General features: G+C 32.6%; 2 protein-coding genes and 1 long non-coding RNA gene across 5 annotated transcripts; 1 reads left to right on the forward strand and 2 right to left on the reverse strand.

Moving 5' to 3' along the window:
- Window positions 1-39: 39 nt before the first annotated feature.
- On the forward strand, window positions 40-27,700 carry Sptz (zinc finger FYVE-type containing 26 spastizin). 3 transcript variants are annotated; one of them, XR_012046983.1, is made up of 16 exons: window positions 40-186; window positions 277-496; window positions 583-772; window positions 854-1,504; window positions 1,622-2,959; window positions 5,082-5,228; window positions 5,308-5,890; window positions 6,025-6,281; window positions 6,515-7,042; window positions 7,111-8,301; window positions 8,404-8,913; window positions 9,074-9,435; window positions 9,643-11,240; window positions 11,544-11,794; window positions 12,857-13,083; window positions 13,453-13,736. XR_012046983.1 is itself a non-coding variant. In XM_072895136.1 (15 exons), the coding sequence occupies exons 2-15, from the start codon at window positions 300-302 to the stop codon at window positions 27,671-27,673; spliced, it is 7,872 nt and encodes a 2,623-aa protein (XP_072751237.1). In that variant the 5' UTR covers window positions 40-186; window positions 277-299; the 3' UTR covers window positions 27,674-27,700. The 3 variants fall into 3 exon arrangements, 2 of the variants coding, with proteins under 2 accessions (XP_072751237.1, XP_072751238.1); XM_072895136.1 differs by lacking the exons at window positions 12,857-13,083; window positions 13,453-13,736 and adding an exon at window positions 27,605-27,700; XM_072895137.1 differs by lacking the exon at window positions 12,857-13,083.
- On the reverse strand, window positions 3,226-4,165 carry LOC140667324 (uncharacterized). Its single transcript, XM_072895150.1, has 2 exons — window positions 3,583-4,165; window positions 3,226-3,501 (listed from the first exon to the last, which is right to left on the reverse strand). Exons 1-2 carry the CDS (start codon window positions 4,136-4,138, stop codon window positions 3,293-3,295), a joined length of 765 nt encoding a protein of 254 aa, XP_072751251.1. The 5' UTR covers window positions 4,139-4,165; the 3' UTR covers window positions 3,226-3,292.
- Window positions 13,486-13,924, reverse strand: LOC140667325 (uncharacterized). Its single transcript, XR_012046984.1, has 2 exons — window positions 13,704-13,924; window positions 13,486-13,633 (listed from the first exon to the last, which is right to left on the reverse strand). It is a non-coding gene; the product is annotated as an uncharacterized lncRNA (long non-coding RNA).

The raw sequence follows: 27,700 nt of genomic DNA on the forward strand, positions 1-27,700 counted from the left end.
ATATCGGAACGCAGCCTGGATCAACTCCCTTATTTCGCGCATGCGCACTCCGTTTTGGCCAACACTGACATCAAAGGTGCCAACAGGGAGTTGCGCTACTGTATATATTGTGGTGATATTGCGTCCTACGTCCTATTTCTGTCGACAAAAATCTGTAAAAAAACTGTTTTATGCTGCTAAACTTAAGTAAATATATATAATGCATTAATATATTTTCTTTTGTATTTTGAAAATAATAAATGCTATTAAATTTCAAAATTATTATTTACATAACAGGAAAATAAGATAAAATAAGTTTTATGCATCATATAAAACCTCTAAAAGAAATAATGTCAAAGCAAACAGGAATACTGGAATTGGATAAATGTGTTTTGTCTCAATTGTGGTATACATCTTTAAATATTTTTCAAACAAATAATGATAATCATTTCTCTAAAGAATTTTATTACAATTGCATTGACTTAACAGAATTAAAAGCTATTGTTGAAAACTTGATGTGAGTAAATATTTTTTACCGATTATGTTATATCATTATTACATTATATTTCTTATTTCTTTTTACATTTGACAATGCATATATAGACACTCTGCTAATAAAGAGCAATATGAATGGATTGCCTATATATTACTATGGAAAGTTATGAATAATAAGTCGTCTAATATTAATTGTGATATACAGTGCAATATTCAAATACAACTTGATTATATACAGATAAAAAATGCCATAGAGTTAATACATCAGTGTGATAATACATCAGATTATCCATCCAAGGTATTTTTACTAACGAACAAAGTTTGCCCTTTCTATTATTTTATATTACTTTTGTTTTTAAAAAAGAATTTTATTTTTCAGGAATTTATGATATTTTTCCAGGATGCAAACATAGAGCATAATGTAAAAGAAATTTCAAATATATCCAAACAGATTTTTACATTCCTAAAGGAAAAAATACATTTTAATTCAGGAATTGTATGTTGGATTATAAAGAAATTAATATCTGTAGTTCCAATTACATGTAGTATTGTTGACAATTTACAAGACATTTATTTTTTCACATTGAAATCGTGTCTAGAACACATTCCAGTCAGAAAAAATTGGCATTTAAGTCATAAAATGTTTGGCTCTTATTATCCAGAAGCTGATTCAGCTATTTATGGGAATTTTTTAAAAATTATTCTGTGTATATTATCAAAAATGGATATGGATAAAAAGGCAGAAATTGAGTTTTTAAAGATAGTTTATTCTACACTTTCAAAAGCATATCATGTTAAAGATATTGAACTTGTATTATATTCGAAGAAAAATGATAAACCATTCAAAGAGTGGCTTTTACTTTGGAATGAAACACATGCATATTCTGAGAATGTCACTACTTTGTTTGTAGCATATAAAATCAGTGAAAGTATATTTAAATTAACAAAAAATTTTAAAATACTTTTATGTGAACAAGAGTTACTTAAAAGAATAAGTGCAAAAAAATCGCATTGGTTAAATGATATTTTGGTAAGTCTTGTATATTTTAAGCTTTAATCAATTGATTATTTTAATTCATTAGTAATTAATAAATATTATATTTACTTACAATATATATTGAACATTTAAGAAATTTATATGTTACAGGATATCTGTTATATTTTAACAATGAAAAGAAAATATGGAGAAGTTGAATTATTGCTCTCGTGTGATTTACTAAAGAAATTATATCCAGTTTTATTGGTGAAAACACTAAATAATCCACAAGAAGAAATTAATTCACCTGAAAATTATGACAATGGTATTTTTATTTGTGAGTCTATCAAGTTCTTCTTAAAGAGATGTTATCCTGATTTACACAGTGATAATGATTTAAATGAATTGCATATGATCCTAAAAACCTACATTGAAACTGTGAAATATATTTTACATTGGAAAAAAGAATATTTAACAAGATTAAATATTAAGGATTTCCAAAATTTGCAATCTGACATAATAATTGAACATATAATATCTGTACAACAGATTCTCGCTCTTTTGCAAAAACATAATGTACTTTCTGTCTTGAAGATAACAACAAATATACACGATCAGGATCACACTGCAATCAACAATTTACTGGAAAAGTCTGACCAATCTGAAACCTTTCAAGCATATTGTTGCATAATAAGCGCTTTAAAAGCTATTTTATTTTGTGAGTTTTATAACACAGAACATAAACAGGTTACTAAATATTTCACTGACATGATGTCATACTTATCCTCTTTGTTTCCTCTGCGGTTGAGGATTCAAACAATAGAGAATATATTTTCCTTATTATTTCTGCGTTACGAAAATTTTAATGTTACCAATTTCAAAGATGATTATTGCAATATATCGCTCGAAAGAATGGATTTTGTTAAATCGGTGGAATATGAGAAGTCGGGCTTCCTAACTAACAAATATATTATAAGAGATATGCTGCATTATTTATGGAATAGTACTTTAGTTGTGACACAAGAAATCGATAAACTGCAAACACTCGGATTGCATGAAGAGGCGCAACAACTTCGTGAAAATATATTCAGCCTTACTTCAACATTGATGGATGCTAGATGGAAATTGACATTTTATACAAAATCTCATTTTATCGTAAACATTGGTATTTCACAAGACGAATCTGATAATTTGATTGTTACAAATAAATTAGAACCTGTAATGTATGAAAAATTAAATTTTCCACATCACATCAAAGAAGACACATTCTTTTATAAAGAGGATAGCACTTCAGACGAGACTAAAATTAAATCTGATAGCAGTTCAGAGTCTGGCTTATTGGGCGGAAATAAACGCAGAAAACGTTCCAGAATTACTACAGCAACAGCAGATATTTTAATAACAAAAAAGGAACCATCCTTTATCAATTTAATGCTGGCGTCGAAAGAAAGCTTGGTTTTGCACTGTTTGTGGAGAAGCGATTTTCAAAAGGCACGGGAAATAGTCGAGGTAATATTACTTACAATTAGGTTGCGTTTGAAGAGATGCTACTAGCGTGCTCTATTAGTCTTTATTCAACTTTCACTACATAACATAAAGAATTAGATTTTTTAGCGCGAATAGCGTCCGCTCTGAACGCACCCTTTGTGTAATAATGTATATGTATATAGCGTATAACTCTATCTTCTTTTCATATTCGAACTAGGAATCTAACACAAAGTTAAGTAAATATCTAAATAGTTGATACAGAAAAAAAGAGAGAATTGTGTTCCCAAGAATAATTGATATTAACTTATTAAGTAACTAATAGAATTGGATAAAAGTAACGTTTTTAACAAATATTTATATATTTTTTATTGCAGTTTCGAATGTTTTATATGCATTATATTCATCTTCAGTAACTTCATATTTAATAAGTTCTCTCATATCTTTCTCTTTTTTTAAATCTTTCACAAAAGTGCCAGGTGGATTCATTGTATAATATTGTTTTGTGAATATAATTTTTTTTTGTGGAAAACAAAATTTACAACGAAAACAACAGCAGCACCATCCTAAAGCATATTGTTTATATAATATCTTTTCATATAATAATTTCTTCAAGGGAAAATGTACATGATAGTTAATAAAGTTACCTCTTTGACACCAACAGGGGATTGCTAGACAAATATAAATTAATAGCCAAATTTTGAGAACTAGCCACGTTCTTGACAAAATCTTGTTTACATGCGTTATATCCTTTACGCGCTGATAATCGTATAAAAGGCATTCCAATGCCTTAATTCCAATCTGACTTAGCTCTTCTTTCGTACAGTTCTTGGATCTTTTCAAGTTTATTATTCTTTTTAATGCTTCTTTCGGAGTATCTTCCAATTCTTCCCTCTCAGTATAATTCAATACCTTCCCATGTTTCATGTTATATTCCAGCTGCTGTTCGTATTCTATTTTGAAATTCTCATAATCGTACGTCTTTTTATTGGAACTTTCAATATCTGCGAGAGTAGTAACTCTTCCTTTCAGAATTAAAGATTGATCCAAAATATTTTTAGTACTTTCACTTGTAATTTTTTGATTATATTCATATTGCGACTCATATTGCGTACGTATTTCTTGCGTTTTCTCAAAGTATTCTGTTGTTTCTGCTTCATCAGTTACAACGTCTCTGTTCTTCATTACTTCGAAAAAATCCATTTCTTTATCTAAAGTCGTCCCATAATGGTTCTCTTCACGTTTTATTCTAACACCTTTTATACTCTGTATACTTTTATCTATTAATTTAGCAAAAAATCTATTTTTAATATATATAAGGGATATACACACACACATATATATATATATATATATATATATATATATATATATATATATATTTATTAATGTAAATGATTTACAATAAATATACATATATGTATATATTAATTTAATATCTGTAGTAACAGTTGTACCATTTCTGTAATTCTGTAATCTTCTCAAATTCTGTATATTTCTCTTGCTATTATAAAAATTTAAATTATGAATTGTCTTAATTGATGGTATATAAACAATTGTTGTCTGCTCTATAGTCTTGAGAAAAGAGAGAAAGAGAGAGAGAAATGCTAATTTAAAAATATAGATTTAACAATTTTGATGAAAACATGTAAACCAGCAAAACAATTTACTTTATCTAATTTCTGGTTAAAACCAGAAATAAATAGTTTATCTTTTTGTAAATTTAATATTTCCTTTCTATATGGCTGCATGTAAAAAAACACATTTGAATATTGTTTTTCATTTTCAGCATTACGTTCGTTGTAATATTTTACATAAGAATGTAACGATTTGTATCTTTTTTCATCTTCTGCAAGAGGTTTAAAATCTATAAGATCTGCTGCTTGAATCATTTCATTTTCACTCTCTTCATTATAATTCATAACATCTAGCGCGATGTCAAAAACTTTCGCGTCTTGTACATCAACCTATAATTTTTTGTTACAATTTTATTTAAAATATTATAATATTAATTATGGGAGGACAAAACACATTTATTTCAAATATTTAACTGTATGAGAAAATGCTTGCAAGATACAAATCTTGATTAGAAACACAGTTTTTTGATATGACATTTTAAATATTCACAAATATATATGTTTCTTAGATGTTCCATATAGAAAATACCCAAGTAGACGGCGAGATTCGATTTTCAGAAGCATTTTATACATTTAAGCAGGATATATCTAAATATGTTCATAGTTCAGATACAATAGACTCGTCTAAAAAAAATTCAGGAACTTCCACATTAGAGGTAAGATTCTATATATACATATATATATAATTTTTCATTGACTTGGTGTTAAAGTATAAATCTTACGAAATATTTGCAGAACATAAGATTGATTACACAGGAAGCTGTACAGTCTTCTAAGCACGTCAAGCAACTTGAAACATTTCTAGCATCTCAGGAATTACATTTACGAATGTTAAATATGGATATTCTAAATAGCAAGAAAATATTAACTTTTAGCGTGCTCGACTTGAGTTTGACTATCAGCAAAACCTATCAGATTTCGAATAATCTTTGTGATGTAGCCATGAAATATTTAAAATCGTACGAAACGTTTGATGACGTAGAATATGCATATTTCTTTTTAAAAATTTATCAATTGTTTTATGACAGTAAAAATAATATGTCCGTAACAAATATACTGTGTGACACAAGAATTCCGTTATACGTAAAGAAGTGGAAAGAAAGAAACGATATTTGGAGTGACTTTGGAAATAATTATCGCTCGTTTCGCAATCTCAAAAGAACTGGGATTGTTGCGATGCAACATCGTGACAATAATAATTGTGTTCTAGGATTAAAAACAATGAGAAAGATGTTTGATATTTTTAATAGTGATAAAAAATATTTTCAAAATATCTACTCTTATCTGCAGCTTGTATGCACTATTATTCCAGACATTGGTAAAGTTTGTTTCTGTTCGTTTACTTTATTCATTAAAAATTTTCCACTAGTTATGAAATTGGAAATATATTTTGTTTTATATTGTTTTATATTGTTGACTTCTGTGTATTTATTTGTCATTATTGTTTTTTAGCCGATGCTAACATAGTGACAGTATTTGATTTGTTAAAGACATCATTATATTGTTACTTCGGATATCAGATATTCGACTTAAAGATAGAGCCGGACGAACTTGAAACAGTTGCTTCTAATTTGCAAGTGAACTTAATATACAGTATTCTTGTAAACGCATGTCCGAAAGTTTCATATTGTAATGAAAACATATATACACACTATAACAATGTTAAGGATTCTGGAAGTATCATATTGAACCAGAAACGAGAAGACTCGGTACGTGATTAAATGTATACAGGGTGTTTAAAAATTTCAAAAAAAATGTATAAACATAGGACCAAAAACATTTTATTATCACATTATATAACATTTTTTGTTATTTTTATTTTTGGAACATATTGGCGAAGTATAATCGCTTAACTTTAAAACACCCTGTATGTATATAATTTTTTTTACCATTAATTAACTAACAATATATAGTATACTGTAATTTAGGATTATTTTTGCAGAATGTAAAAAATGTCACAGAGCCCAATCAATGCATTGCAGAAATATTGACCGAACTTTTGCAGGTTCTGCATGATGTAAGTCCAGTGCGATTTCGTCTGGACAATTCGTGCTTAAGAAATATCTCTAATCATACGGCCGTGCGAGCAGTGTTAAATAAGACGTCAAGTCTTGCCAATCTCGATCTCAGCGAGTTGTCTGTAGGAAATGAGACGCTGACATTTTTCTTGAATGTTTGGAACGTCATGTTCCTTCACGCGAATCTGGATGTGTGGTCCAACGATCCGCCTGTCGATGATTTAAGACGTACGGTCTCTCTAATGTCGATTGGATACATGATTGGTGATCTAGGTCTAGTGACGCTTGCCGCCCTCAGATCAAAGTTATTGGGCTACCATGCGAGTGATTTGGAATTCTTTATGGCAGTCGAGGAACTCAATAAATTGGCATGGCAAGACTTAGATCTCATACAGAATCCAAGAGTTATTTTTGCTATGGCTAACGAGTTTTATGACACGCCTGAGATTCGTGTAAGCTACTCGAACTTAATTATTTGGTAAGTGCGAACAAATATGATCAATATGCTCGAACGTTGTAGGTGTACGAGACTGATAAATTGGACGAAAACTTAAACGATGCGATGTGCGATTATGTCTCTCATTACTTGTCAGCGATGTCATTTGATGATGATGATGATTTTACGAATAATCCGATGATAAGACGGAAAATTAGCTTTACTAATGTTATACAGAACGTGTTTACACAAAATGCTGCTGACATAAGTGTTAATAGAAATCTCTCACTGATAGATGGATTTGAAATATTAAACGAAAATATAAATTATATTGCATGTAATTATACATATGAAGTAGTGTTAAGATATTCTGAGCACGATATATCTAGAGTCAGAACTACAAATACGATGGAACCATCATTTTGGCAAATTCGGATGCTACGACCTAGTTTATTGCGATATCTGGAACGCCATTGTTGGCTACTCTCTTATCTTGTACAGAAAATGCAAAATGAAAATTTGACTATTTTGGAGAACGACTACGATAATATAAAATGTACTATATGTCTCGAGAATCTTTTGAATTCTCCGTGGGTCGATAAATTAAAAATATTATTTGACAACAATCAAACTCTCACTGCTATTCACGATGGCATATCCGTACATGAATTATGGCATTACTTTGAGCAAAAAGAAGAAGATCGTAATATGCAAAATTCTCTAGAGATTTTAAATGCTTTAGCTGACAGTGTCATAAAATACAACATGGAACTCCAGCGCTTCAAGGATTTAATTTTAACTCACATACTCTCCAATTTCGATGTTCCATCTGACACAAAAATGTTGGAGTACTTATATCAAATCAAAGATATACATATACTGGTGCAGATAACATTACACAATGTCAACAAATGGCCCATGAATGTATGCGAGTACGCGTTACATCATGCATTGCAACACGAACACAGTTACAAATTACCTGCATATTGCAAACGTCGAATAAACGGCATCTTACACAGAATAACAATCTTTCATAGAATGATCCCGTATTGCGAGAGCAGGTCTAATAGTACATGGTATGATATCATGTATTGTACAAAAAAAATCAATTCATTTGAAATTATAAAATCTTTGATTTACGCGGATCAGTTCGAATTGTGCTTGGAGTGGCTGGAATGTCAAGCATTCTCCTTCAAGATACAATCTCTTATGATCCAAGATTTTTTTATAGGCCTCTTAAAAAACAAGCAGCAAGACTTTCAGCAAGCTCTAAAGGTATGTGATTATTTGAACTTTATAAAAATTGTATCTATATAGTTGTTTCTGAAAGAGTTTTTTATCAATGTGTTTTAATAATGACACTAATTGATATTTTAGTTTCTTCAGACATTACCGCCGAGTCAATCAGTGAAGATGTGTAAAGGAATTCTTAAAAAATTAGAATCCATTAACGCGTTACAATTTGTCACTAACTATTTACTGGAACACTGCAGAGTGGCAGATCAGTCCAAATATAAAAAAATTTTAATCAGTCTGGAAATTTTGAAAATGTTGGAGAATAAAGATAAAACGCTATATATCCATTTGATAAAAGAACCATTATTAATGCTGGAACAATTATTAATGAATTGTAAAATTGAAAGTATTCAAAAGATTCTAAACACGTTACATGGAAATTTACAGCATGCTGATGTAGACATCGGTAACTTTGATAAAATTATAAGATTTTATGCCAGAAAATCGCTGGATTTTCGTGTATCCATTCAACGTGATGGTATCGAAAGTAAAGCTAAAAATATTCCACAATCTAATCTAGAAGCTGACAATAATGAATTTGTTATGCCTATCAATGTGCCTACAAAAGAAGAATGGATACCTAACGATAAGGTAATTTTCACAAAAATATGCATAATAATAATATTATAAGAAATAAATATTTTTTTAATCAGTTTACTTGTACACCAAGTTTTCTTAAAATTTTTCAAAATACACATACTTCTTACATCTTTCAGTTATATTTATATAATAAAGCGTTTGTTTTTAATAGGCAAGAGAATGCAGTTGCTGTAAAGCTGTGATATTTTCCATGTTCAACAGACGACACCACTGTCGCCGATGTGGTCGTGTTGTTTGTGCCATGTGTTCTCAGCATCGCATGCAAGTCGCTGGTTATCCTAATTCCATGTTTGTACGCGTATGCGATAATTGTAAATGTCAAACAATATTGCAAATGCATGCGATGCAAAATGTTTCGACAGCCAATAGTGAGACGTTTGAGGGTTGGCGATTGACGAGAGATGAGAGGCACAATCGCACTATAAGAGAGGAATTCTCGTTCGAATATGCACCAAATATTTCATTATGTCTCACTATTCTTAATCTGCACTCTGATCACAAAATGTATACCAGGTAATGACTTCAAAATTTTCTAATACAGTAATGTAGAGAAATTTTATTTGGCAAAAGACAAGTATAACACATACTTGACAAGACTTATGATTAATAAAAAGTAATATTTTATATATATATATATATATATATATATATATATGTATATCCTTAATATATTATGAAAAAAAGAAGAATAAAAAGATTACTGATTTTTATCATATACAGTTTCTTACTAGATCGTTGTGATGAAATGAAGCAATTGCTCCAACCCGTTAGCGGTGGCAGGATAAACCCCGAAGTCGATCATGCAGTAATTATTAAAATGATACGTTCTTTATTGGTTGCGGCTAAAGTAAAATGCGCAAAACTTGGCTTTAACACCGGTCTTACGCATTGCGACCGATTCCTCTCGCAAGTGGATCTCATCGCAACTCTGGTCCAGTCCGATTGTTTGACTTTGATATCTACGGATGATCTAGATGAGCACACGTTAAGAAAATTACGTGATCTTCTTTCTGAAAAGGAACAATGGATATTAGCATTGGATGTTAGTACGAAAGCCGGACTGGACACACAAGGGGTATGGGCTGCGTGGGGTAAGGCTTGCTTGAAGGTAGGACACTGGGATCAGGCGAGAGAAAAGTTTCATCATTGCTTCGACAAAATTGTATACGAGGATTTTGACGATTGGGTCGTGTTATCTTATTCCAAAGAATCTGAAAAATGCAAGGGAGAGCTGATGGAAAGCAACACAACTGCGCCGAAGAGGAATAACTTTTTAAATGAGGAAAAAGGGACAAATGAAAGAGTTGATTGTTGGAAGAGAAAGGAATATTCCAAGTACAGGCCTATAAAGGATCCACCGTTATTGACGGAACTTCTACAAATATTAGATAACTTAAGTGCACATCGGTTCCGAATACAACAGTCATTTCAATCTATATCCAACGCAATGCAAGAAATTTTTCATATACTTAACAACCTCAAAGCCCTTAGCCAAAATCAATTCAATACTAAATATTTGACTCCTGTTAATCTAACAGTGTACTACCAAGAAAGCCTATATTATCTATTGACATATGGAAGCCACAACTCTATTTTACAATTCTTTTTAAAATATAAAGAATTTGACAAATGTCTGGTATATATCTTAGAAAATGATTTAGAGTGTGATTTATTTCTTAATGGAGTTTATTTATACTGCTTGAAGAGTGGCGATACTGATAAACTTCATGACGCGATGAAAGTAAAAGATCCAACTTTATTCATTTGGAAAAAGTATTTAATATTTGTCTGTCATTTCATGGAAAGGAAACAATACTGGCATATTTTATATCAAATACAGCTCTTTATGAAAGATTGTATAAGAGCATCGATGACATGCATTTATTTTTATACCAATGAAGTAAATTCCTATTTAGATTTGTACAATAGAGTACATCTACTACAAGATGCTCAAAAACATTTAGAATCAGAATTGCAAATCGAAAACTTGAGTAAAAAAAGAAAGAGCACGAGCTTCGCTCATAGCAGTCAAAATATTTTAACGATGGAGATGGAACCATCGGAAATAGATAGACATATAAACACTATATGCAGACAAATGGAAATCACGAAATTTTTAGCAAATTGTGAAAAAGAAGACAGAATTCCAACAGAATTTTTAAACCTTTTTCCAAACATTAATAGCGATGAATCTCAGACATTTGAATTGCCTACATTGTTTGGCAATCAACAACAGAAGATCCATTTGGCTGTTCTAGCAATATTGTGTGGTAGAGATATTGAAGAAGGATTCGGTATAGCTTTTAGAATAATTCAAGGTAATAATATAATATGAATACAATATAATAAGAATAATTCATTCCTTATGTACATCTTTTATATGAATAATCTAAAATAATAATGATTTATAAGGCTCTACATAAAAACTAATAATACTCTGGTAGATAAATTATAAGAAATTCTTATAGCCCTTATCTTCTGGTATCTTAATATTAAATCTTAATATTAATATCTTAAAATTAGATAAATAGAAAATAATTATGCATGTATAAAATATAAGTTGCAAAATTAAAAATATATTTTATTAGAGTTAAATTAATGTTTTATTAATATTTTTATAGATTATAATCTTCCACAACAGAAAATATATTCTTTGGCTGCTCATGTGTTGACTTTAAAAAATGATATAGCCGCGATCGAGCAATTGATCAAATGCTGTCGCAGCTCTGGAGCACCTAATGCACATGTAATTTCTGATCATGTTTTGACATATTGTATAAAATTATTGTCAAATTGTTTACATACTGAACAGAATCCGGCTCTCAAAAATATAGATATTCTAATCAAATTAATAATCGACACAAAACTTAAGGTAAGATTTATTTCATAATTTGTATTATTTATATTAATGTTTACATGTTAAAACAGATTTTCAATATATGTATACACGCACGCACGCACGCACGCACGCACGCACGCACGCACGCACGCACGCACGCACGCACGCACGCACGCACGCACGCACGCACGCACGCACGCACGCACGCACGCACGCACGCACGCACGCACGCACGCACGCACGCACGCACGCACGCACGCACGCACGCACGCACACACGCATGCACACAGAGGGTTTTTGAAAAGTCTGAAAACGGTTGAATATCACGAAAACAAAGCATTTTAGAAAAAAATATTTCAAATAAAAGTTGTTTGGTTCGAAAAGCGCCATAAAATGGTCCCATTGGTTTGACCTTGGATAGTCGTTTGAAGGTCATCTTGAATTTCTTAAATGGGACACCCTATATATTTTTGCATATTCTTGTAGCTTACCTCGAGAGCTTTCCAAAACACTATAATAAAATATTTTTTCATTAAGTATTTTTCGAGTTATGAGGCTTCAAAGTTGCAGTATTTTGATAAAAAAATCTTGCCTGGATTGGCTGGATCACGCCTGGATCTTGTCTTGGCTGGCTGGATTATGTCTGAATCGTGCCTTGACTGACAATGACTCGGACAATGTAAAATAATCGGAAAGTGAATACTATTTTACGAAATATTTTGTAGGTATTTTTATCAAAATACTGCAACTTTGAAGCCTTATGACTCGAAAAATATTGAATAAAAAAATATTTTATTATAGTGTTTTTGAAAGCTTTTGAGGTAAGCTACAAGAATATGCAATGAAAAATAGTAGTAGGTTCCATTTAAGAAATTAAAGATGACTTTTACGTGACCTTCAAACGACTATCCAAGGTCAAACCAATGGTATCATCTTATGTCCCTCTCGAAACCATACAACTTTTGTCTGAAACATTTTTGTCTTAAACTTATGGATTTTGAGATATTACAGTACATAGATTAAAATGGCCTATCCTGTATATACATATATATATATATATATATATATATATCTTACAATATTGTCTCTTTCTAGATAAATGCATATATTGAAAGTAAACAATTAAAGGCTGCATATCTTCTTGCTGTTAAACATTCTAGAACACAAGATATAAAAAGAATTTTGAAGGAATCCGATAGACTTGGCCAAAATGCAATTAAAATAATATGTCTTAAATGGCTACAACAAGAACCAAAAAAATAAACTTTATACTTCCACGAACAAATTTCCAGAGCTATATTTTGAAAAAGAATTGAGATAATGTATATAACTAAAATAAAAATGAATTATCTTCAAGATATTTTACAAATAATATTAAAGGCTTTTTTCCTCATTGTAATCATAATATTGAATTATAACTTAAGAAGAGAAAAATTATGAGTTTAAATAATATAAACTTTTTCTTGTAAAAATAGGTCAAGTTAAATAAGTTTTTCCTTAAACTCACATATTTTTCTAATCTGCAAATATTATTTTTTAATATTTATTTGTTGGACTGAAAAAGAAGCAAATGTCTCATACATATAATTTTTTTTTTTTTTTTTTTTTTTTTTTTTTAATATTTAATGTGCCTTCAACCAGTTTAGTTCAATTATGATTATTTAGGCACTCTGAACACTTTTACTTTTCAGAACACTTATACAGTCTTGTATGTATGTACATACATACACTTTATCCAGTTATAGCGAATTCGGTACACATGCACTGACTCTATTCTGGTACTGCCCCCGACATGGTGCGAGTGCAGAACTATCTTCGTGTAGCACTAGGCTAATGCGACCTATCTTGGTGCAACATTTAGTCAGTGCCGCACTGGGACAAAGCATGAAACTAAATATTATACATGTTATATTTATTACACTGTAGATTAATTTTTTATTACCATTAAAATATTTTTATAATATATGTATAATAACCTCTTGGTCTCTATTCTTTCATCACAATATTCGCGTAATTCTTGATTTTGGTCTTTCTTCGTTATATTTATTAACACTTTATCTATTATTTCATCATTGCTACTGCCAGAGGGAAGAATGAGAGGGGTCATGCCCCCGTTTTTTAGGGAACGCTTTTCCCCGTCGTACAGTGCTAACTGGATCCACAATTGAGTTTTCGGAACTACCTGGCTGGATCTACTTTCCAGTGCCACGGTAAAACGACCGATTGGTTCGAGTCCGTGCTAGATTCACAAATTGTGGTTCGTGTCCGTGCTAGATCCATAATTGTGGATCTCAAAAGTACAAAACATATAATAGATTTATTAATATGTTTTATTAGATATTATTAGCTGCGTGATCTTTTTCCACTTTAGCATATATTATGAAGTAATATATACATATATATAGAATTAAAATGCATATTTGATTTCACATAAAATTTAATGTTTTACTAATTTTAATAAAAAAGTATTTTAATAAAATATATATGTGTATATTACTTCAATAAATATTACCAAAATGAAAAATAAGATTATACGCAATAATGTTTCGTACTTTATTAAGTGATATGTATATGTGTACCAATCAACTGACACAATATTTATGTATATATATATAAAATTTTATAATAGGAAATAAAATTAAATAACTCTTTTATTTCATATTTTGTTAAAAGTAATTATTGGATTAGCAAGACATTTGCGCTTAAAATGACACTGATATACATATAAGACATAAGCATAATTACACAACATAAATCGGATAATTTGGAATTAGATTACCATACATATTAATTAAACATAATCCGATTTATGTCATATTTGGTGTCCTTTTAATCGTAAAAATCTCATTAATTCATTAAAATTATTTTCAATTCGATAAAATGCGAAATAAAAGTTTTAGTTTTGATTTTATTGCATGTTTACATTTTATAGATAAGCGAGCTCTTTAAAGACCTTCGATGCTGGAGCTCGAGGAAAGCGAGAGAGAGAACGAGTAAGGAGCAAGCGAGATGGCCAACATCAAAGAGAGTGCCGAAGTCTCGCTCCCGAGCTTTTCTTTATCTCCAGTCTTTCGTATCGTATTTCATCTTAGCATAAAAAATAAAATTTTAACATTTCGCATTTTATCGGTTCAAAAATAATTGTAATGGATTAATGAGATTTTTGCGATTAAAGTGACAATAAACACGATATAAATCGGATAATTTTTAATTACATAAATAATAAAAATATATTAATTATTTATCAATTTATATAATTAAAAATTATGCGATTTATATCATGTTTGATGTCATTTTAATCGCAAAAATCTCATTAATCCATTACAATTATTTTTGGACTGATAAAATGCGAAATGTTAAAATTATATTTTCTATGCTAAGATGAAATACGATACGAAAGACTGGAGATAAAAAAAAGCTCGGGAGCGAGACTTCGGCACTCTCTTTGATGTTGGCCATCTCGCTTGCTCCTTACTCGTTCTCTCTCTCGCTTTCCTCGAGCTCCAGCATCGAAGGTCTTTAAAGAGCTCGCTTATCTATAAAATGTAAACATGCAATAAAATCAAAACTAAAACTTTTATTTCGCATTTTATCGAATTGAAAATAATTTTAATGAATTAATGAGATTTTTACGATTAAAAGGACACCAAACATGATATAAATCGGATTATATTTAATTAATATGTATGGTTAATCTAATTCAAAATTATCCGATTTATGTTGTGCTTATGTCTTATATGTATATCAGTGTCATTTTAATCGCAAATATCTTATTAATCCAATAATTACTTTTAACAAAATACGAAATAAAAGTTATTTGATTTTATTTCCTATTATAAAATTTTATATATATATATATATATATATATATATATATATATAAATATTGTGTCAGTTGATTGGTATACATATACATATCACTTAATAAAGTACGAAACATTATTGCGTATAATCTTATTTTTCATTTTGGTAATATTTATTGAAGTAATATACACATATATATTTTATTAAAATACTTTTTTATTGAAATTATTAAAACATTAAATTTTATGTGAAATAAAATATGCATTTTATTCTATATATATGTATATATTACTTCATAATATATGCTAAAGTGGAAAAAGATCACGTAGTTAATAATATCTAATAAAACATATTAATAAATTTATTATATGTTTCGTACTTTTGAGATCCACAATTATGGATCTAGCACGGACACGAACCACAGTTTGTGGATCTAGCACGGACTCGAACCAATCGGTCGTTTTACCGTGGCACTGGAAAGTGGATCCAGCCACGTAGTTCCGAAAACTCAATTGTGGATCCAGTTAGCGCCACTGTACGGCGGGGAAAAAGCGTTCCCTAAAAAACGGGGGCATGACCCCTCTCATTCTTCTCTCTGCTACTGCTTGATTCTAATAATTCATTTAAAATAATAAACTTTTCTTTATCTTCCATTTTTTTGAATTAGTAACGAATTGAACAAATATGACTAAACTGCACTGTCAGAAAAGTGCAACATTTTCTACTCTCGTTCAGTTTTTGTCGTTTGTCCGAATATAAATTCACCACTACACTAAGGCAATTTTTATTCGTCGAATACACCAATATGATTGCACTGAGACAGTGAATATCATTCGAATACACGGCACTAGAAAAGTTCGCACTCAGTGCGTACTAGTGCAAGCGACCGAATTCGTTATTAGTATTTCAACTCGTTCAGTCTTTTCAGAGGGCGTATGGTATAGGTCTTTTCCCTCAGATCGGTTAAGTGGTGCACTCGTTGTCCTGGTTCCCTATCCAACAAATCATTATTCTCATACAATTTTCTTATATTATACTATTCAAATATTCCCATACTAATTTAATCGGATCTAACTCACAATTTTTTAACCATTTCTTTATATCATATGGATATTTTACGTCTCATTTTTTCAATTTCGCATACAATTTAGTTCTTTCCTCATCATATATATTACACCTCCATACGGTATATTCTATATCCTGTACTTCTGCTCCACATTCACATCTCGCATTTGTAAGGCACCAAATGGCGACGTCATACGCGTCATATGACGTAGAGCGGTGCGCGCAACTCAAACCAAGAGCGCATGCCTCGTTTTGAAATGTACCGGATAGGCTTTAAGAAGGGGAAAAAGCGAGGGTATAAAAAGATAGGATCGATCGAGATCGTCAACTCTCTTTCGAGAAGGGCGAACCCGAACAGAGTAGTCTGAGAGTCTTTCAAGTTCAGTTAGTTTCAATAAAGATATTTCTTTTATTTTATTTTAAATTCGAGTGTAATATTCTTCCATCATCCTAATTATCCGATTCGTGCCCCATAATAATCCTGACAGCAGCGATATCGCGGGTAATAACTATCTTTCAACATCAGAAGTGGGATTCGATTTGTGTTCCTTGGGCGGCTCGCGACCTCTGCGATTATTTTGGTACGACTTTCGAAATCTGCCGTTATATCTGGAAGAATGGAAGAACATAGGGCACGTTTAGACACATTATCTTTGAGGGAGTTAAAGCAAAAAGCTCTTCGATACCGAATAAATTTAGACCGAAGAGTTAGATGGGACCGAAAAAAGTTACTCGACGTAATAATTTTGCATTTGGAACAACACGGTCCAGTGGCAGACTTACTGGGGACAGACTTGGTTCCGGAGCAGGACGACGTTGAGATGCAAGGATCGGTTTCGGCGGAAGACGACGAGGATCGTCTGGTGACTATGCTGAGGGTCCGACAAGCGCTTACTTCGGTAACCGCTGACCTGAATCAGCATTATTTGGAGATGCAGGAACAGCAGCAACAATTTCTGAGAAGGCAGCAGGAGGAGCTGTCCAGGCAACACCAGCAGTTCCTTCAACAGCAGCAGGATCTATTCGCCCAGGTAATCCAGATGCTGGGTGCGAGACGAAACAAAGTTCCGGTAGTCAGAGCGGAGGAGGTTCCCGTACCAGCGACAGGAAATGCTGGACAGACGACGGACCGTATCGAAGTAAATTCTTCTCCGACCGGATCTTCTCAAAATCAATCCAGGCAGGATGGGCTACTACTCGGGAATATGATTAACTGGTTATCGACACAAATCCCGGAATTCGGAGGAACAGAGGACAAAAATATCGTTACCTGGATCAAAAGGGTAGAGAAAGTGTCGTTAATCCATAGGGTCAACGATGGGATGACACTTCTAGCAGCTTCCAGTCGATTGGTGAAATCGGCCCGACGGTGGTACGAGGTTCAGACAGGAGCAGCAGTGGAGTCCTGGATAGGGCTTCGCCAGGAGCTGACGAAAATGTTCGAAAGGAAGGTTCCATTCTACAAGGCCATGCAGAAAATCGAGGCCAGGAGGTGAATCCAATGGAAAGAGACGTTTGACCAATACGCCATAGAAAAAGTGGCGCTGATGCATCGCCTCGATTTATCGGCCAAGGACACCATTAATCTGGTGATCGGCGGGATCACCCAGAGCTCCCTGAGGGCGGTGGCGCTCTCCATAAAGGCCGACACTCTAGAGGAGTTTCTGGAGACCATGAGGCCAGTGACGGAAAGAGTCTCGGATACGGAGAAGAGGCGTCCCGGCGCAAATGGTGCGAGCGCGGGAATGACGAAGACACGCAGGAATTGCGGTAAAAAGGGGCACACGCACCAGGAATGCAGAGGAGAGACTGCTTCTATTGCAAGGAGAAAGGACATCGCCGGTACGACTATCCCATCCTCAAGAAGAAAGGCTCGTCACAGAGGACATCTCCTTCGGCGGCATTTACGACGGCAGCAGCAAGTGTCTTCGTAGAGTCATCGTCCTCGAGCGCAGTGGCGGCCGTTAACGAGGTAAAATCTAAAATAGAAATTACAAATTTGTTCGTCAAAATAAATAAGTTAGATGATAAAAAATGCGAGTTAATTGCGTTGATAGATACAGGGAGCCCGGTTTCATTCGTTAAATTTAGCGTGTACAGAGAGTTCCTGAAGCCGTATAATTATAAATTAGTACCGGCCGAAAAAAAGCTAAAAATTTTGAGTAATAATTCGCTAAATATCATAGGCATTGTATTAGTCGATGTCGCGTTGAGTTGCGTGGAAAATTCGAAATTTTCCGTTAATTTACATGTATTAAAAGAAAATAATTTTGAAAGTGACCTGATACTTGGTCGTGATTTTTTAAACAAAGAAAAACTTACTTTAGTGTATAAACCGGCGGGTGAAGATGAGAAGGTCAACTTGTTTACGTGTTTGCCGTATTGTATAGAAGATAGTCTAACAAACAACTTAGAACAGATAATAGAAACAGTTGAAACAGATTACAATAACAAAGTCAAAAAACAACTTAAAGATTTATTATTTGAAATAGAAAATATAAATATTTTACCGGTGGAAGATGACTATACGGTACAAGTTTACCTTCGAGACCCTTCCATATATGCGTATGCACTACGACGTTTTGCATACACCGAGCGCGTCGAGATCAGAAAAATCGACAAATTATTACAGCAGGGAATAATTCAGCCAAGCATTTCTCCCTATTGCGCGAGGGTAGTCCCTGTAAAAAAGAAAAATGGTCACATTAGGCTCTGTGTGGATTTGCGACCGTTAAACAGTAGAATTGAGAGGCAAAAATATCCTTTCCCGTTAATTGAAGATTGCCTATTGCAATTAGGTAATAAGAAAGTATTTACACTACTTGATTAAAAAGATAGTTTCCATCAAATAAAAGTCCATAATGATTCAACTAAATATTTTTCATTCGCGACGCCCGATGGGCAATATGAGTATAAATACTTGCCCTTTGTCTATTCGAAAGCACCAGCCGAATTTCAAAAAAGATTGAAACAAATTCTCAACCCATTAATACGGCAGGATAAAATCGTAGTTTATATAGACGATGTATTAATTCCAACGGAAACGGTCGAGCAAAATTTTGAAATCCTGAGAGAAGTGCTCTCTATTCTGAAACAATAACTGCATACCGATGCGTGTAGTTTAGGCCTCGGAGCGATACTTTTGCAAAAAAAAAAAGACAATAAGTGGGCTCCAGTGACGTACTTTAGTCAAGTCACGAATGAGGCTGAAACAAAATATCATTCGTTTGAGTTAGAAATATTGGCAATTGTAAGAGCGATAGAGCGTTTTTCACTTATATTTATATGGAATACAGTTTAAAATTGTCACGGATTGTAATGCGTTAGTACATACTGTAAATCGTGCGAACTTAAACCCGAGAATAACGAGGTGGACACTCACCCTGCAGAATTATAATTTTAGTATTGCGCATCGAGCAGGGAAACAGATGTGCCATGTAAATGCACTGAGTCGAAGCGTGGCGTACGTAAATGTTCTCACATTAGAAAGAGAGCTCGAATTTAGACAATTAGTGGACCCCAGAATACTGGAAATAAGTAAAGAATTAGAGTTTGCGGACAGCGATATATTCCAACTAATAGAAGGTTTAGTCTATAAGAAAATTGATGGTGATGTAAAATTTGTTGTACCTGATTCAATGATTGTAACTTTACTGCGTGCGCATCACGATGAGATGGCCCATTGCGGGGCAGAAAAAACTCTGAGAGGAATAAGTCAGAATTATTGGTTTCCACATATGAGAAGGAGAATTTATGAATATACCGAGAATTGTTTTACTTGCCTAATGTCAAATAATTCGCCGAATCGGTTAGAAAAGCGAAACACATTTATATCCGTTGCCGAAAACGCCTTTAGAAATCATACACATCGATCATTTCAGACCGCTTCAAGAATCTGAAGATAAATACAAACATATATTAATAATTGTAGACGCATATACTCGGTTTACGTGGTTGTTCCCGACAAAATCAACGGGATCGAAAGAAGTGATAGAACAGTTAAAATCAATAATTAATACTTTTGGAAAACCTTTAAATATAGTGTCCGATAGGGGAATGGCTTTCATATCCAAAGAGTTTGAAGAATTCGTTATCTGTAATAGAATTCACCATAGGCAAGTGGCAGTCGCGGCACCTTGGGCCAATTGGGTATCGCGGAAAGGGCCAATAGATTCCTAAAAAGTTCGTTAATTAAGGCAATAGATTCTCCTTCAGAATGGAAAGAATATTTAGGACAATTACAGTACATAATTAATAATACACACCATTCAGCGATAAATTGTACACCGTCAAAATTGCTGTTAGGATATGATCGGAATCTGTATGAGCAACGAGCTCATACAGATTCTTTATTTGCGAGGTTCACACAATCCTTGATTAATGTGGACAGAAATATAGAAAAGGAAAGAGAAACGAATAAAGACTCAGCGGAGTGTGCGACCAATTTATTGCGTAATTATAATAAACAATATAAAAACAGGCGTAGTAAAAGTCCGACAAAATATAAGGAAGGAGATTACGTATTAATAAGGAATAGAATAATTAAGGCGTCAACACGAAATTGAAACCAAATTATAAAGGGCCTTACCTTATAGCTAAAAGTCTTGGAAACGACCGATACGTTGTCCGTGATATACCGGGTCATAATCAAAGCGCGAAACCAATGAACACGGTATTGTCTTCCGATAAAATCAAGTATTGGATAAAGCCTCTAAATTAGATATTAAGTTAGTCATAAGTTTAAGCGGAAATTAGTAAGTAAGATTGTAAAAAATAATAGAATAAATATTATGGATAAGAATACGCAATAACCTCACGTACTTGTTTACAGCAATCACCATCGATACAGAGAAAACGGTAAATTGATCACACGACGCGCCATTTAAAAATTCCGCACAAACTTCGAGACGAAGTTATAGGCCAGGAGGGCCGAGATGTAAGGCACTCTCTTTATACTCTCTTTCGAGAAGGGCGAACCCGAACAGAGTAGCCTGAGAGTTTTTCGAGTTCAGTTAGTTTCAATAAAGATATTTCTTTTATTTTATTTTAAATTCAAGTATAATATATTCTTCCATCATCCTAATTATCCGATTCGTGCCCCATAATAATCCTGACAGTAGCGATATCTCGGGTAATAACTATCTTTCACATTATCAATATAATTTTTCCTAGCTAATGATTTATTTAAATTATGATTTGCTCTTAATCTATTAGCTAACGTCACTAATCCTCTTTTAACATCACATATTTTTTAAGCCATGGACTATTATTATCTCTTTTATAATAATTATCAAAATATATTTTTCCCTTATATTCTGCCTTTAATTCAACCCTATTTTTGGTTACATTTAACATTTCTTTTTGGAAATATTTCTTCCAGTCTCCATATGGTACATTTATCCTATTATCTTTTATTTCTTCTGTCGCTTTTTTAGCTAAACTATCTGCAAGTTCATTCCCTCTAATTCCCATATGTCCTGGAATCCATCCTATAACTATTCTATTTTTTCTTCTTCCATTTTTACCATTAATATCTTTTTCTCCATCTCTTCTCTTTCCATTTGTTCCTGTAGTCATAAATTCTCTTTTTATACTAAGTATAAATTTATTTTCATACGCATTAAATCTATTATCCTTCAATTTTTTAACTACACTCATTGAGTCTGTCAATATTAAAATATCTTTATTCATCTGCTTTTCTAATATCAATCTTAGCACCTTTTCTGTTGCTAACGCTTCTACAATATATATTGAATATTTATTATTTATACTCATTTTATATCTGCAGATTCTTCTTTCACTATCCCTATTCCCACGCTTTTTCTGTTTTTCTGTTTTGATCCACCTGTATAGAAGATTTCTACATTTCTTTCTAAATTAAATCCGTCAATGAATTTTTCTATTAATTCACTATCCTTCATGCTTTCTTGATTCTTTTTAAGCTTTCCTATTTTAATATCTGTCTCAATTTCGTCTATTAAACACCAATAACCAGTATTAAATATATCAAAATTCTCATATCTCGCCATTTCTTTTCTATTCCTATAAACTTCCAGGCATTCACCATTACACTATTATTGTTTCTAGGATTTAAATCTATATCTTCTGGCTACCTCCTCATATTTCATAATACTTTCGATAATATCTACATAATTCGTACGATAATTCCGTACATTAGCTTTTTAACCCAAAAATTCCTAGCAAGAAAACCTGCTCTTTCTTCCATTCGCATAACCTTCGCTTCAGCAACCATTACATTAGTGGGTGTACTATTTCTATATCTTAACGCTATTCTAATTCTTTTATATTGCATCTTCTCCACCGTGTCCCTATATCTTAAGTCTTTTGGAAATATCACAAATAGTCCATAATCTACCACAGATCTTACGAAGGCTTTGTATACAAGTAACGCTGTATTAACCTCCATACCCCACGAAACTCTATTTAGCCATTTTAAAATATTGCACCTTTTCTATACTTTTCCTTTCATTATTTCTATTTGTCTTCTATAAGTAGTCTGAACATCATATACGACTCCTAAAAAGCTAGCTTCTCTTTCATACTTAATCATTTCTCCTTTCAGCTCTATTCCTCTATTTCTATTTATTTCTCCTTTCCTATTTAATCCTATCAATTTTGTTTTGGACGGTTCAATTTCTAATCCAATGCTTAACAACAATTTGTCTAGCGTTTCTAATGACCTTTTCAGTTTCTCCTCCATTATTCCAATATTTTTCCCTTATATATACAGCAACATCATCCGCGTATTGTAATATGCTAACTCCTTCTTCTAAGTCTTGCCCTAGATTTCTTGTGTATATTGCATATAATAATGGGCTCAGAACTCCTTGGGGTAGCCCTTTATTTATCACTCTTTCCTCTTCTTCCTTTTCGTTAATAATTAGTTTCGTTAATCTATCCTTCATCCAAGTGTCTATATATCTTACTATTTTCGTCGGACATTCTATTTCGTCCAATTTTTCTATTAATATCTTCCTATTTACATTATCGTAAGCCGAAGATATATCTAAAAACACAACCAATGTCCAATTATCTTCCATCAGACCTTTCTCTACCTTTGTCGATAGTCTCGCAATATTATCATTGCATGACCTACCTTTTCTAAATCCATTTTGTGACTTATCTAATAATTTATTGTGTTCTAGCCACCACATAAGTCTATCATTGATTATTCTCTCTAAAATCTTACCTATACAGCTAGACATTGTAATCGGTCTTACTTTTTCTTTGTTCGGTTTGTCTATAAATATTACTTGATATCTTTTCCATTCTTTCATCATATATTCATTTCTAAAGCAATCATTAAATATTTTTAGCATTTCAGTCTTTATCTTCGTCCCACACTTCTGCAACATCTTATGCTCAATATGGTCCAATCCAAGTGATGACTTTGTTTTGGCTTTTCTCAATGCATTTTGTAATTCCGACATTACAAACTCTTTATTAAAGCTGCTTTCCACCGCTCTATACATGTCGTTATCCAATTCTTCTATTTCTACCCATGACGGTACAATTTTATCAATCTCTTTTCTAATTACTTTTTCTCTATCTTCTCCTTGCCATTTCTTCCAATTTATCACGTTAAAGCTGTTCTTAATTACTTTCATTTTCTTCCACACATAACTTAAATTTGAGTTCTTATTAAGCTATATTAAGCTTCTTATTATTCTATCAGCAAATTCTATGAAATTCTCTCTCTTTTTCCGCCTGATAACCTAAATTGCTACAGCTCTAAACCTTTTATATTCTATAAAATTTTCCATAATCATATCTTTATAGTATTTTTTTAACGCCTTTTTTCTTTCTTCTATCGCCTTTTCGCATTCTTCATTCCACCACTGAACCGGATTCTTCTCATTATTTATTCTTTTTACCTGTTTACTTTCGTTCTTTTTATTCATCATATTTTCTTCGTTATTTTGTTTCTTTTCCTTGTTCCCTCACCATGCGTAGCTATCTCAATGGCATCAATCATGCTTTTAACAATCACATCATATCTTTTTTCCATAGTTGCTTCCTGGAATTCTTCTACATCAATCCTATCCTCTATATTTATCATTATTTTTTCATATCTTTCCCAATCAGTCTTTTTCTTAGAGAGACGGTGAGTTTTTTCTTATACACACATCTATTAACCTTTAATTCAGCTACGATGGGAAAGTGATCCGATCCCCATGAGTCTTCTACCTGCGAACATTCAATGAATTGAAGTATATCTCTTGTACTGAACATCAGGTCAATATTAGAATTTCTTACTCCGCCTTCTCCTATTCTCGACTTCGTACTATCATTCACAATTATCATATCCTTTTTTTCCATCTCTTCCCATAGAACTTCTTCATTTCTATCTGTATCTTCGCAATTCCATATCACATTGTGTGCATTAAAGTCTCCTGTTAGAATTATATTCTTTTCTTCTTTTAGTGACCTTAGGAGATTCCTCTACGTCTTTTTTGCCGTAGGTCTTGGTCTTCTATATATCCCTATTATCGCTACTTCTTCGCATTCTTCTATATTTTTTATCCTTATTTCTACACAATCCATTTCATCTTCTGCTACATCTATGTTTCTTATTTCTTCCACACTAATATTATTTTTAATAAAAATAGCTACTCCTCCTATTCCTCTTCCAATATTACTTATTCTATTTTTAGTAATACTTTTATATCCAGTAACTTTGAGATTATCATTCATTCTGCATTTAACCTCTGTTATTACATTAATCTCAAATTCCTGAATATGCCTCTGTAATTCTTCTATCTTATTATTCCATCCTCTTGCATTCCAAATCATAATCTTCAAACCATTGATGCATTTGATGTTTAATTATGTTAAATGTGAAATTTGTCCTTTTACTTTTTTCTTCTTCTTCCATATGCCTTTTTTCTCTTTGATCATCTCTTTCTTCTTTTTCTTCTCTTTCTGTTGGCATTCTATTCATAAGTTCCCAGATTTCATTTAGCACTTCTTCCATTTTCTGCATTCTTTTCTCCATAACTTCAATTTTTTTTGTTTCTCTATACTCTTTTACTCCTCTAGTTATTCCTTCTTTTATATTTCTTTGATATTCTATAACAACGCCTCTTTTTCCTTTTATAATTTCGTCTTCCCGCACATTTGTACCTCTCATATGTTCGTTATATTCCTGCATTCCCTTCTCTCTCTGTTCTTTATTTTTTTTTTTTTTTTATTTCTTTCATCAATTTTCCTTCCTCTTCTTCCTCGCTATATCTCCCGTAACATTCATTTGTTTTCTTCCCTACATTTTGTTCTTGTCGCTGTAATGCCTCTGAATACATTGCTTTTTCACTCTTCCTTTGCATTCCTGTTGTATTATCACTTTTTTTCTTTGATCCTCAAAGGTTAAATTATTTCTCGTCTTTATTTCCGGCCATGCCCTTATGTTTGTAATACTTGACATCTTCTTTGGGGTATCTATCTTCAATAACTTTTCTGCGTCTCTTAGCGACACATTATTTTCTGCTATGACTTTTTTCAATTCCATATTATATTGAAATACACTGCATCTCCTATCCGTTGATTTATGTGCCTCTCTACAGTTCGCACACTTCAGAGATTTCTCGCATCTTCCATGCATCCCTTCTTCCCCATACACAATGCATCTCTGTTTAGCTCCGCAACCTGCTTTTACATGTCCAAATTTATAGCAGTTAAAACATTATCTTACCGCTTCAACAAAAGGCCTCACTCTCAATGACATCATCCCACCACACAAGGTTATCTTGTCTGGCCTAGTATTACCTTCCCATGTCAGAACAAGATTATTGGTATCGTTCATCAAGCTCTCCTGCTTTTCCCTGTTATAGATCCTCTTCTTCAGTCTTTCAATTTGTATAATTCCTCTTCTTTCCTCCTCAGTCATAGCCTCATATAATTCATGTAACGGTAATTCACTGTCTCAGTCAATTAGTACTCCTTTTGTCCTTTTGGCTCTTCCCGGGACATAATATTCTATGTCACTTTCCTTCAAATCAAGAATCTTATTGGCAGTAAAAGCATCTTTAATATGTATCTCGCTCCTATTATATCCTAAGTGTTTAATCTTAATAATCTTATTACTAATCGCCATAGTTTTAGTTGCTATTCTAACAGCATTACCTACTTTGCCCTTAACTATCTTTTCTTTTTTAACACTTGCAATTAATATGAAGTTTCCTTTATGATCCCCTTTAAATCTAAAATTATTTTTATTTTTATTTTCGTCAACATTCTTACCCTTAGTCTTATCTTCATATTGCATGACCCCATTTATACGAATCATTCTATCTCTATTCTCTCTACTCTCTTTCTCTCTCTTCTCTTTATTTTCTTTACCTTTGCTGTAATTATCCTGACTAGTATTAATATCAATCGTCGACAGCACACACTTATTTGTTCCTATTACCTCCTCAATATCTATTTCGTCCAACTGGTCGACTCTCCCCAGTCTCTTTTTTGCCATCGTCCATTACCGAAAGTATCTGCATATCATTATCTACATCTAAACTAACCCTATTTATGTTAGAATTATTTTTTTTATCACAACTAGCAGTTTTGACCTTTTTATTCTTAGCGACTTCAGTTGGCATCTTTCTCTTAGATTTACCCATAGCTTGTTTTTGCATCCGTTTTAAAATTCCTGTCTCTTTATACCGATATAACTTTCTATCACACAATATCGCATCAACACGTTTATTCCATTCTAACCTATCAGTCTCATCCTGTTCCCTCGCTTTTTCCTTCTCATTTATCCTACCATCTTGTTTTACCTCATACACCCTCTCTCCCCCTACTTCCCGGTCTGTAGCCACAACGGCTTATTTTAATGCTTTTCCAGCAAAATCCTGCTCAACCGTGCTAATATCGAACACCAGGACAATGATCAATTCACCTGACCTTAAGCCGATCTAAAAATTGCACCTTTTACCCTTACAAATATCTCAAATATTGCAGCCGTTTAGACACGTCTTCACTCAACGAATATCGCAGCGCCCTCCACTCTCATACAGATATATTTGTTAACTGTCAGTCGTTACTTTCCAACGGTAT

This window comes from Anoplolepis gracilipes, chromosome 6, assembly GCF_047496725.1.
Source record: "Anoplolepis gracilipes chromosome 6, ASM4749672v1, whole genome shotgun sequence".
In the NCBI taxonomy this organism is placed as follows: Eukaryota; Metazoa; Arthropoda; class Insecta; order Hymenoptera; family Formicidae; genus Anoplolepis; species Anoplolepis gracilipes.

What these genes read in the sequence shown, in the direction of transcription:
- Sptz (XM_072895136.1), top strand. Translation starts at nt 300, where the DNA reads ATGCATCATATAAAACCTCTAAAAGAAATAATGTCAAAGCAAACAGGA. An exon ending in GCTATTGTTGAAAACTTGAT is followed by an intron (nt 497 to 582) that starts GTGAGTAAATAT and finishes ATGCATATATAG; the next exon opens with ACACTCTGCTAATAAAGAGC. An exon ending in AATGGATACCTAACGATAAG is followed by an intron (nt 8,914 to 9,073) that starts GTAATTTTCACA and finishes TGTTTTTAATAG; the next exon opens with GCAAGAGAATGCAGTTGCTG.
- LOC140667324 (XM_072895150.1), bottom strand. Translation starts at nt 4,138, where the DNA reads ATGGATTTTTTCGAAGTAATGAAGAACAGAGACGTTGTAACTGATGAA. An exon ending in CCCCTGTTGGTGTCAAAGAG is followed by an intron (nt 3,502 to 3,582) that starts GTAACTTTATTA and finishes AATATGCTTTAG; the next exon opens with GATGGTGCTGCTGTTGTTTT.